The 12736-nt window shown below is 44.8% G+C and overlaps 1 protein-coding gene across 1 annotated transcript in view; it reads right to left on the reverse strand.

Annotated features, from left to right (window-relative positions):
- Positions 1 to 470: 470 nt before the first annotated feature.
- Positions 471 to 12736, reverse strand: part of LOC311051679 (uncharacterized protein) — a gene marked incomplete at its 3' end in the record, with an annotated part of 213885 nt that continues 201619 nt past the window's right edge. The window contains exon 13 of the mRNA XM_084066262.1: positions 471 to 709. Coding sequence (XP_083922388.1) covers positions 471 to 709 — 239 coding nt within the window. The remainder of the gene's footprint in view (positions 710 to 12736) is intronic.

A 12736-nucleotide genomic window follows, 5' to 3' on the forward strand; every position in this document is an offset into this window, starting at 1 on the left:
AAGTACATACTGTAAGGACAGTTGTGTTGTATCTTTGGATTTATTTTTCGTTTTTATTTTGTTGTTTTTACAGTCTTATTGATCCTGGCATAATGAACTGGTTATACATGTATGTACATGTTTGAACTGTAGACCAAATCATTTCATTACAAAAATAAATCACATCTTATCCAAGGGTTAGTTTAATTTATTACAAAATGTTTTCCCATATAAACCTACAGCCTGATGAATAATGAAACATTTTAAAGGTTCTGCACATGAAACATATAAACACATGTGAGCAAGGCTCAGTGTCACCCTGTCTGTGTTTATGTTCCAACAACAATGTACATTATCACATTATGTATGCTTCACTTCATTTGATTGACATTAGGACAAATGTGTAACTCTGGGTAGGCCCATGCAGAGTCAATCTGGGTGGGCCTGTGCCTCTCTATGCAGGTCCACCCACCGTAGATCCCTCCCTGGTATTATTCCAGACCCAGTAACTCCTTTTTGATAAGAGCTTTGTACAAGGTCTCTGCTGCTTCAGCGGTGGTCACACTGTCAAGGATCTTCCTCATGCTTTGTTGAGGTGTGGTCTGAGCTTGGACGTTGGCGGCCATTTCATGATGGAAGTCGTTACTTTGCAGGTAATCAAGGATGGGCTCCACGTTCTTCACTTTACTGACTAAAGCCTCCCGATTTTCCATCAAGAAATCCGGTTTGCCTTTATAAAAATCAAAGGATAACATACTGTAAATCTTAAGATTGTTAAGTTGAAAGAAAGAAAAACACACACATATATGAAGATAATGGGTGTGTACCTGAAACAGAATGGCTGATGGGGTTCGTTCTCGTTGGTTTGGTTTGTCCTGTGGATGAGAGAAGTGAAAGCCTTTACTGCAGGGTTTACACATGATTAATATTATATTCAAATATTAATCTGAATAATATCCTATAATTATACGACATTATTTTAGTCATCAAAGTAGTAGCTGAATGCATTATTATGGATAAAATGATCATTCTGAATACTGAACTCAGATGTACAACTGTTAACTGAAACATGGTGCTCATGTTTGCGTTCATTAGTGTCAAACAGATGTGTACATCTCACCGTTCACCAAAAAACATTCAATGAAAGCTTGTTTAATGTGTTCATGAGCATATGGGTATGGGAGGGGCTGAGCACATGTTAAAGTCTGAAGGATATTTCACTGTAGTGTTAGAGTTTACTTTTACCTAACAGTCACACAGTCAAATATGCTTCATATTTCATTTATAAATGTAAATAAATTAACCATTAAATTATCCCAGACCTAGTAACTCCTCCATGAGCAACTCCTCATGTATGACAAGAGCTTTGTACAAGGTCTCTGCTGCTGCAGTGGTGGTCACGCTGTTAAGGATCCTCCTCATGCTTTGTTGAGGTGTGAACTCAGCTTGGATGTTGGCGACTATTTCAGGAAGGAACCCCTCACTTTGCAGATAATCAAGGATGGGACGCACATTCTTCACTTTACTGACTAAAGCCTCCCGATTTTCCCTCAAGAAATCCTGTTTGCCTTTATAAAAATCAAAGGATAACATACTGTAAATCTTAAGATTGTTAAGTTGAAAGAAAGAAAAACACATATATGAAGATAATGGGTGTTTACCTGAAACAGAATGGCTGATGGGGTTCATTCTCGTTGGTTTGGTTTGTCCTGTGGATGATATGAAGTGAAAGCCTTTAGGGTTTACACATGATTAATATTTATATTTAAATATTAATCTGAATAATAATAATTATATGACATTATCTTAGTCATCAAAGAAGTAGCTGAATGCACTATTATGGATAAAATGATAATACTGAATACTGAACTCAGATGAAACATGACGCTCATGTTTGCGTTCATTAGTGTCAAACAGATGTGTACAGCTCACCGTTCACCAAAAAACATTCAATGAAAGCTTTTTTAATGTGTTCATGAGCATGGGTATGGGAGGGGCTGAGTGTAACAGTTGATCTGCGTTGTGTTGTGTGGATGAATGAAGTTCCAGACCCTCTCTTTGTTGACAGTTTATTCTGGTAGGAATAGACACAATTCTTTGGTCAGAAACCGCTTTTGGTGTAACACCCGCGATGCAGCAGCACGTCTTGGGCAAATATAATCAAGACTGGCCTATTCTAACAATCAATAAACATACAATACAATACAATGAAATAAAACAAAACAATATGTACCTGGTAGGAATAGACACAATTCTTTGGTCAGAAACCGCTTTTGGTGTAACACCCGCGATGCAGCAGCACGTCTACAACAGAATTAACAGCAGTTTGTTGTAGACAATATACTGTTTGGTATGACTGAAAATGACTAACTGAAAACATGTACAAAGCATCACTACTTCATGTAGGTACATTTAGCATGTTTAGAATGACCAGTATACATCACAGTATCACAGTAAACTCTTATTGAAAATATAGTGTGCTGAGGAACACATCTTACCTTGGGCAAATATAATCAAGACTGGCACCCCTCTAACATGGACACCTGTGTTACTCAATAAGGTGCCGCCCACTAACCAATAAGAAATGCCCTTACTTAGGGAGCAAGTGGAACCCACTAATCTCTGTTACACTCCCCCCTGCTGAAATCCACTTGCTCACCAAAAACAAATCAAAATCTGACCAAGAGGTGGGGAAAACCCCCCCCCAAAAAAAAAACAGGTACACAACATCATAAACTATGTACAAAGAAACACACCCATTGAGCATCCCATACCGTACTACAGTCACACACCCCAGTCAAAAGACCATTCTTCACAAGAATTAGTGCAAAAAGAGGACGGCCAAAACCCCTCACCGCACATAGGAACAACATGCCTGTTACATGTCATATACGCATGTGACTGCGACATGGCTCAACAAGTGTAACAAAAACACAGATAAAAGAAAAAAGAAAACACTCCCCATAGTATAACCCACCAATTCAACCAACAGGTACTGCACTCTCCTGATGCATTATCTCAATAAGTCTCCTCACTGGTTTAAACACCCTCCCCGCTCTAGACCTGCGCTTAGACCCCCTACGCCCAACTAAAGCAGCTGTGGGGTGTGGGGTGGGGGAAGGCGCAACGGGACACTGAATATGGGGCATGGAAGCATGAGTCTGGGCTGTGCATGACTGTTCACCACTGCACTCAAGCCCTCCACTGTCGAGCTCAGGGGCTGATCCGCCGGAATCCCCCGACTGGACAGATAGACTGGACAATGCAGCATCCAAGGTGGAAACAGGAGGCAGATCAGTGAGTCCCTCCAACGCACCAGAGGTGACGGGTAATGACAGGCAAGGAGCCGGATCAAGCCGCTCAGTGTCCAAAGTCCGAGCATCATCCTCCACACCCGCCTCACTGGTCCTCTCAGAAGGGAGATCCGACACCCATGCTCTGGTCCTATACTCCACCGCATCATCCGAAACAGCATCCTCATCCACCATCCCAGGTTCATTATCCAAATCATCAGAATCAGACACAGCAGACACCTCCATCCCATCATCAGAGGCATCATCAGGGAGAGGAAGGAAGTTCACAGGCATGATCAAGTTACGATGCACCACCTTCTCCTGGCCTGAGGAGCTATGCTGAATTCTGAAGGTGTGACTGTCGGCATTCAGTCCAACAACCAGGTAGATTGCATTTTCCCAGCGGTCAGCAAGCTTCCTCTTCCCACGTTCTCCCTTGTTAGCCAACAGCACACGATCACCTATCTCCACAGGAGCTCCGCGAACCCTCAGATTGTAAAGGTCAGCATGCCTCTTCAACTGCTTGGTCGCAGCAGCCTGTGCTATCTCCATAGCCTCTCTCATGTCCCTCCGCAATGACTGGACATACCGATCATAGTCCACCACCTCCGGGTCGTCCATGACAGAACCAAAGACCATGTCAATGGGCAGCCTCGGTATCCTCCCAAACATCAGCAAAAACGGCGCAAAACCTGTGGTTTCATGAACAGTACAGTTGTACGCGAATGTGAGGGATTTCAATGCTTCCGGCCATTTGTGTTTGGCTCTCGGAGGCAGAGCACGAATCATGTTTCCCAAGGTCCTGTTCATCCTCTCACATGAGCCGTTGCCCATAGGGTGATATGGCGTTGTATGAGATTTCTGGACACCAGCAACCTTCAAGAGTTCAGCGATCAAGGCACTCTCGAAATTAGCCCCCCGGTCTGAGTGAATGCGGCCCGGAAAACCATAAACACAGAAGTAGTTATGCCAAAGCTGGTGTGCAACAGCCTTAGCAGTCTGGTTGGGACACAGGAAGGCATGTGCCATCTTGGTAAAGTGGTCAGTGGCAACAAGCACATTAACAGATTGGTTTGCAGAATCCTCAGCAGTCCAGAAATCTATACATACAAGTTCAAGAGGTTCAGATGTTATAATGCTTTCCAAGGGGGCTCTACCTTCAGGCTCAGGCGTCTTACTGAACACACATCGTCTGCAGCAGCGAACATACTCCCTCACATCCTTCTCCAGTCCAAGCCAGTGAAACCGCTGTCTCGTGAGGTACAGGGTCCTTTGTTGCCCCTGGTGGCCTGCCTCGTCGTGAACACCTTTCAGCACCCTGTCCCGGAGCGACTGGGGAACAACGTACAGGCATGTCGTCTTCCTTGTAACAGGATTTTTAGACACCCGGTACAACACACCACTCCTCATCTTCAACTTATCCCAGCTCCTCAGCAATCGAATGGCATCAACGGGCTCAGCATCACGTTCCCTTCTTGACGGTCTCCGCCCTCTCTCCACAAATGCCATTACTCTGCTCAACACACTGTCATCTCTCTGCATCCCCATCAGCTGACTATGTGACAGGAGCTCAATTCCAACCTGCTCCGACGGCAACACCGTCTGGGGAAACTGCGGCAACAGCAGAGCATACGGCCAAACACCACAATCTTGCTGACTATGGCCATGGAGCACTGCAGCCACCTCCTGTTTAGACAGAGCACCAGATTTAGCAACAGTCACAGACTGGGAAGCACATGTCACAGACGGGGAACCAGCAGCAGGCCCTGCACCAGAGGCCCTGTCAACTGGATGAGTTGACCAGCGGAACACATCCTGCACCAGACCTGGCCCCACAGCAGCAGCCTCAGCCAGCAGAGTGTCATATGCCACCCTCGTCAAACGATGGAGTGCACTGGGCTGGACGAAGGGCTCTCTACTCAGGGCATCCGCAACAATGTTCTTAGGACCAGGGATGTATTTGATGTCAAACTGGTAAGGTGCTAACTTGGAAATCCACCTCTGCTCACACGCATCCAACTTTGCTTTGGTCAGTATGTATGTCACTGGATTGTTATCCGTCCATACAGTAAACGGATGACCCCTCAACCAATGGTGAAACTTATCGCACACTGCCCACTTTAGAGCAAAAAACTCCAATCTGTGTGCTGGATAACGTGACTGAGCATAGGTGAGTGACTTGCTGGCAAAGGCGATAGGCCTGGCAATTTTTCCACCCACAGGCACCTGAGACAATACAGCACCAAGACCGTTACTGGAAGCGTCCACCGACAGCAGGAATGGCTCATCAAAGTTAGGGTGGGCCAAAAGGACCTGATCGAGCAAAGCCTGTTTAAGCTGATGGAATGCCTGCAGACACTCAATAGTCCAATCATCAGCAGTCAGTTCACGTTGTTGTGCGCGACGTTTCTTCCCTTTCCAGCGAGGAGCTTTCTTCCCAGTGGTCAATGCAAACAGAGGCTTGGCTATGGAGGAGCATCCCTCAATATACTGCTGATAGAAAACCACCATTCCAAGAAATGAACGGACCTTCCGGCGGGAAGGAACATTCCTGTCATCCTCCATCAAGTCAGCCTCTGACAGTTCAGTAATGGCACGCACCTTCTCTGGGTCCGTGGCTATACCATCAGCACTAACAACATGCCCAAGGAACTTCACTGACTTCCGCAGGAAATAGCATTTCATAGGGGCCAGCTTCAGATTGTGAGACTTGAGTCGCCTGAATACCATCTCCAAGCGTTCCAATGCCAGCTCCTCTGTGGGTGCGAACACCAGCACATCGTCCAGATAGCACAATAGGCTCAGGAAGTTCTGATCCCCAAAGATGTCCAACATCATCCGCATGAATGTTGCAGGGCTGTTGCACAGGCCCTGGGGCATGCGATTATATTCGTACAACCCGAACGGTGACGTGAAAGCTGTATACTTCTTATCTTCCTCGTGCATCTCAACGTTGTAATACCCGGAGGTGAGGTCCATGGTGGAGAAGTAGGCATTGCCACCCAGCGCGGCCAAAGCATCAGCTTGGTGAGGAAGGGGGTGGGCGTCTTTGATGGTGCGTGCATTAATCCACCGGAAGTCAGTGCACAGTCTTAGATCTCCTGACTTTTTCCAGACAAGCACCAGCGGTGAGGCAAAATCACTACTGGACTTCCGTATGATCTCCTGCTCCTCCATCTCATTCAGAGCTTGTCTGAGCTTCTCATACTGAGTGGGTGCAACACGTCGGTATGGTAACCGAAAGGGCTTCTCGTCAAGAAGGCGAATGCGGTGGTAACAGCCAGTAGCTTTGCCACAATCCAGCTTATGTCTAGAGAAGACAGTGTGGTACTGGGCCACCAGGTCAAGCAGCTTCTCCTTGCACTCAGGGGACACGTCACAGGAGTCAACATCTATGTCCGTCAACCCTAAACCATGCAGAACCGAGTCAGAATGCTCATCCCGCCTGTCATTACCCTCACACTCAGAGATGCTGGAAGTGTCGCTGGTCAGATTTGACCCTACTTGACAGTCTTTTTGAGCACCAGCCGACCTCTGCACCTGTTGTTGCACAATGGGCTGTGGAGCAACATCAACATCAGAACAGTCAAATTCTTCCAGTGCCATGCATGTGTAGGCGTCAGCCAGCTTTGCGTTCCGCTTCAGGGTTACAGGCTTACTAGACGGGTTCATAACTTTCAGAGGCAGCCAACCATCACCCCTCAGCAGAGCCACTGTCTTTCCAATGAGAACAGAACTTGGCCTTGATCTAGCACTGCTGGGCTCAATAATGACTGCACTGCCCACTGAGATGTCAGTCCCGCTCTGTAGCTTGCCCCAGACAAGGTGCTCACTCATGGGCTCCAAAGTCACTGCACCCTTGATTTTGACAGTTCCCACTTTATCAGGCACGTCGCCGCCGGTCCATCTCTCCACGTTTGCCACCAAACTCAGTAGCTTGCCGTTCCCGGCGTCACCGTGCTCCGTCGGGAGAACGTCACTCATTAAGCCTCTCTCCAACTTCAGCTGGCGAATCAAGTATCTCAACAGATTACTCCCAATAATTAAGTCATCATCTTGGCCATTTACTACCAGTGTCGGGACTAATACATGGCAGCCAAATGCTTCCACCTCCAGGTCACACACCCCTGAAGGTCTTGTTCTCAAACCACCACATCCAACTATAACCACATCGGTAGGTAGCAGTGAGGGGCCGCTCAACACTCCTTCCTGTAACAGACGGGGCATGATGTCTGAACTCACAGTACAAGCCATTGATCCACTATCCAGCATGGCGTTCACATTTACTTTGCCACCAAGCAGGACATTCTCATAGAACAAGTCATCATAAGGCGGTAGTCTCTGAATGTTCTGCAGTATCACTCTCTGTCCCAACTTTCTCTCCTCACACACACTTCGGTAAACAGATTCAATCTCATCATCTATCACATCTAGGGGCTCAGAATAAGGCCAAACACTCGCCCCCTCCAAATGCAGGCCAACTAGTTTCCCTGATCAGTGGCTTCCCCTGGCACCACATTTACTGCTTGCGTGGCTGCTGACTTTGGGCATTCAGCACGTGTGTGCCCAGATGCATGACATAAGAAACATAGGTGGTTTGCCCTACAGTGGAAATTAGTAGTGTGCCCAACATCTCCGCACACACCACATGGCATCGCAGGCCTAAATCGGTTCCTCTGGTTCCTCTGAGGACTACTGTTCATCCCAGCATGGGTCTGAGCTTGTAGTGGATTCTGCTCCAGAACCCTTTCCAACATAGAGATCAGACGTTCAAATCGGTCAGGGGGATTATGAGGGGACTGATTTGTAACTTGCACAGGGACATGATCAATGCTAGGCTTACTGGCAGGTGCAGTGAAGTGAGCAGTTGGACTGATTTCCTGCCGTTGTGTGGTAATAGCTGCAGCCACCATAGGACGAGACGAAGGCCTCCTATCTCTCCTGTGCTCAACTAGCTTCTCATGAATTTCCGCAGCTGTCCACTGCTGCAGTGACTTGCACTTGAATATGAGAGAGAGCTCAGGGTCAGGGCAATGGCGTACAAACATGGCACTAAGCTCACGGGATGGGTTGTCAAATGTCTTACTCTGTCTCCTCAGACAGTCCTCTGTCACTTCCATAGCCCTGTTCAGCCTGAGCCAGTAATCAAAGGGGTGTTCACTTGGGAATGGTAAGGTGGCATAAAAATCAGCGAGTGGCATGCTAGAGGAAACTGTGTCACAGAAATGCTGCTTTAGTATGTCAAAGATGGGACCCGGGCCAGTAGACAGATCAAATGATGGATTACTGCGTATACCCACCCTAACCACATCACGTGCCCTCCCCATAAGTTTGCCCAGAACTTCCTCAGCCTGATCTGCCACTGGGAACCCCTTCTTATTTAAGTACCTCATCATTACTGTCTCCCATTCAAGTATTGTGAAAGCATCAGAGTTGTCCCCCTTAAACCCTGCTGGTTCCTTGATCTCAGATTTCACTACTACATTCAAGATGGAAGGATCTACACCCACTGAATGTTGCGTGTTCCCAGTCATATTGGATTTAACCCCAATGCCCAACTTTGACTCAATGCATGAGGCAATACTCTCGCCAATTGAAAGGCCAATCTCTGTGGCTATTTCCGCTATAAGGCTCACAGACCCACCCACAACTCCCTGGCGGTTTGAACACACATTACTAGCTTGTGGAAGTACATTGTCGGTAACATTGTCACCTGGAAAAAACTCAAGATCAGGTATAGGGGTGGATGACTGAATTCGGCGACTGTTGTCACCAGCCGATGTAATTGGAGTGGACAGCAGCGTACCCCTCCCAATACCAAAGATGTCATCACTACCTGGTAATTTCACATGGCCAGGCATAGGGGTAGATGTGCCTTGTGGCAATTGAAACCTCTGACTGCCCCTGCCAACTGATGGAATTGGAGTGTACAATGCACCCCTGCCCCTCCCAAAACCAAAATCCATAATGCAGTCAAGTAAAGAAAATTAAAAAAAAATTGAAAATCAGAGAATGTCCATGAAACACTATTAGTGTCACAAAATATGTGCTACTGTGCAATTAACAAAAACATAAAACAAAACAAAACAAGAAAGTCACTACTGCTGTGCAAATAGTTGTACTCTCAATCTCCAAAGAGCAACAGAATGGAATCCTACTACCCTCTGGTGGCGAAAAGAAAAAGTACTACCCCAACGTCGCCACCACGTGATCTTGCGCAATAGGCGGATTCCTGGAATAGCAACACCATTCGAATTCCTGGAATGACTCGGTGCAGTCAGTGCTCCAACGACGAATCCAGGAAATGGGTCAAGGCACCATTGTAACAGTTGATCTGCGTTGTGTTGTGTGGATGAATGAAGTTCCAGACCCTCTCTTTGTTGACAGTTTATTCTGGTAGGAATAGACACAATTCTTTGGTCAGAAACCGCTTTTGGTGTAACACCCGCGATGCAGCAGCACGTCTTGGGCAAATATAATCAAGACTGGCCTATTCTAACAATCAATAAACATACAATACAATACAATGAAATAAAACAAAACAATATGTACCTGGTAGGAATAGACACAATTCTTTGGTCAGAAACCGCTTTTGGTGTAACACCCGCGATGCAGCAGCACGTCTACAACAGAATTAACAGCAGTTTGTTGTAGACAATATACTGTTTGGTATGACTGAAAATGACTAACTGAAAACATGTACAAAGCATCACTACTTCATGTAGGTACATTTAGCATGTTTAGAATGACCAGTATACATCACAGTATCACAGTAAACTCTTATTGAAAATATAGTGTGCTGAGGAACACATCTTACCTTGGGCAAATATAATCAAGACTGGCACCCCTCTAACATGGACACCTGTGTTACTCAATAAGGTGCCGCCCACTAACCAATAAGAAATGCCCTTACTTAGGGAGCAAGTGGAACCCACTAATCTCTGTTACATGAGCACATGTTAAAGACTGAAGGATATTTCACTGTAGTGTTAGAGTTTACTTTTACCTAACAGTCACAATCAAATATGCTTGTAAAAAAAAATACAAAAATAAACCTTAAAGGTGTAGTGAAATGAAAAATATGTTTTTCACACTTTTAGAGCATATCCGTGGTCATCATATGGGCACACCTAACAATAGATGCCCAAAAAAATGAAAAAAACCCATTTTTGTGTATTTTTATATCTAAAGCCCCTAAAAAGCCAATCTTAATTACTTCCTGTAAACGAAAACGTGCTGCGTGATGACATCAGACAGCCTTCATGAATATAAAAGAATCTTGATTACGTGCACCTGTTTGATTCCCATAGCTGCACGTTCTTCAAACACAGCTGGTTTTAATTACAGAGATACTCCGTTTTGAATCTCATTGAAGATGAGTGTATTACTCATTTTAAACTTCATCTGCACACTAAAATATGTATCTGAAAACATTATAGGTTAGAACTAAGCCAGGTAGTAGCAAACGCGCTTCACTGGCCGTCTCTCTCTCACTTGTAAACAAACACTAGCCGTGTTGCCCACGGCTGAAGTGATTGAGATCCAACGTCCCATAGCCTGAAGGGATGGGACCTTCTGATTGGTTTAGAGTCGTTGAGCCGGCGTTTCAGGCTGAACCTTCAAAATAAAATGACCGAAAATGTCACTTCAGTGCGTCTTTAAATATAAAATCTTTCATAAAATCACTTTTTATGTCATTTATAAATGTAAATAAATTAACCATTAAATCAGGTTAAAGTCAATTGGGTCTAAAGTCAAATTGTGTTTTTATCGATGTCTAAAAGTTGAGTTGTGATGTGCTGATGACCCTCCATACCCACTATCATAATGCTGAGACAGTTCTGGAGTTTTGCAGTGGAAACTGCATAACTCACAGACAGAGATTTAGTGCATTTAAAGGTAAAGATAGGGGGATTCGGAAGGCCACGATTGGTAGAGGAAAAGCAACTTGCTCCCCCAGAGTACCTAAAAGAAGATTCATTCATCGTCAAACCAAATATGTGTATTTCATGTTTCATATTGTCCGACTTCTATAGGTAGATATTTAAATGTTGCAGCAGCAATGTTTTCACCTCTTACTCAAAGGACCAACCTGTCTCCTGCACATTAAGAGGAGCTCCATGTATTCAAATTAGGGCTGGGACTCGATAAAAAAAAATAATCTAATTAATTAGAGGCTTTGTAATTAATTGTGATCTCACTGTTTAGATCCTTCTGTACACCACTGTATACTGCCCACCTTTGGAGTCGCTTCAGGCAAGGCAGCATCAGGCGCCTTACAGTGGCCTATAATGACTGCATGAGGCTGCTGCTGAGAGCTCCAAGAAGCTCCAGTGCAAGCCAGATGTTTGTTAGTGTTGGGGTACCCACCTGTGCTGCTGTGCTACACAACCTTATGTATAGGTTTATGTGTAGAGCATCGGAGTCAGTAAATGACATAATCGCTGTCATAACAGACCCCACACGAAGCTCTGTCAGGTTCACCTCTAGACTGTGGAACCATTGGCGCACATGTCTGTATGTCAGAAACTGAACAATGTGAGCTATTTGCATTATTTTTATTTATTTTATTTTATTTTCTGTTTTTATTGTGTGGTGTTGTTTTCTTGTGATATGGATCCTCCTGGGTCTGAAATAAAGATTGAATTGAATTGAATTAATTAATCGAAATTAATCGCATGTTTAATCACATATCAATATTTGACCTGAGAAGCAATTTCTTTTCAGTTAAAACAGATTTTGGTATATGAGTGAATCAATGAGTGAATACATAAGTTTAAGCAACAAAAAATAGTTCTGCACACAACCGTGTTTTTATCCACCCTTCCATCAGAGAGTTTTTTAAATCTAAATGTCCCATCCACTGGGCCAAGCAAAGCAGTCTGATCGGCTTCTTGTCCCATTGCGTGCACTGGGGTGTGTTGGCTGTTGGTTGGTGCACTGGTATGATCGGTACACCTGAAACTCGTCCAGTTCTGTGGTGCATAAACTCAGCGCGATTAGAATGCGATTAATTTTTTTAATCGCGTTCATTTTCTGTAATTAATTAATCTAAATGAATCAGTTAAAGTCCCAGCCCTAATTCAAATACAATGAATTATGGAATCAGGATTTAAAAAACCTGTTTTTCGCTTTCCCCAACTGTCAGAAGAATGTGGCTGTGGGATGGCCCCGCGAGCTATGGGACGAACTGGCTCCCGGGTTAACAGATCATGGTTGCCAGATCATGTGCGCATATCCGCCCACGGGTATGGACTAGTAAATATATTATTCGGTTAGGCTTAAACATGAGGAGTTTAAGTGAACATTGGAATTATCGCCTACAAATCTACATTATATGCGCTATGCAATGACATTCTAATTTATAATATTTCACAAACCTTGAAGAACAAGGCACTGGATTAATAAAGCCTGGTCTGGACGATGCTAATTTCACAGCTAAATTTCAATGGTAACTAATGTAG

Source organism: Gymnoscopelus microlampas (assembly GCF_963454915.1).
Source record: "Gymnoscopelus microlampas genome assembly, chromosome: 9".
Lineage (NCBI taxonomy): Eukaryota > Metazoa > Chordata > Actinopteri > Myctophiformes > Myctophidae > Gymnoscopelus > Gymnoscopelus microlampas.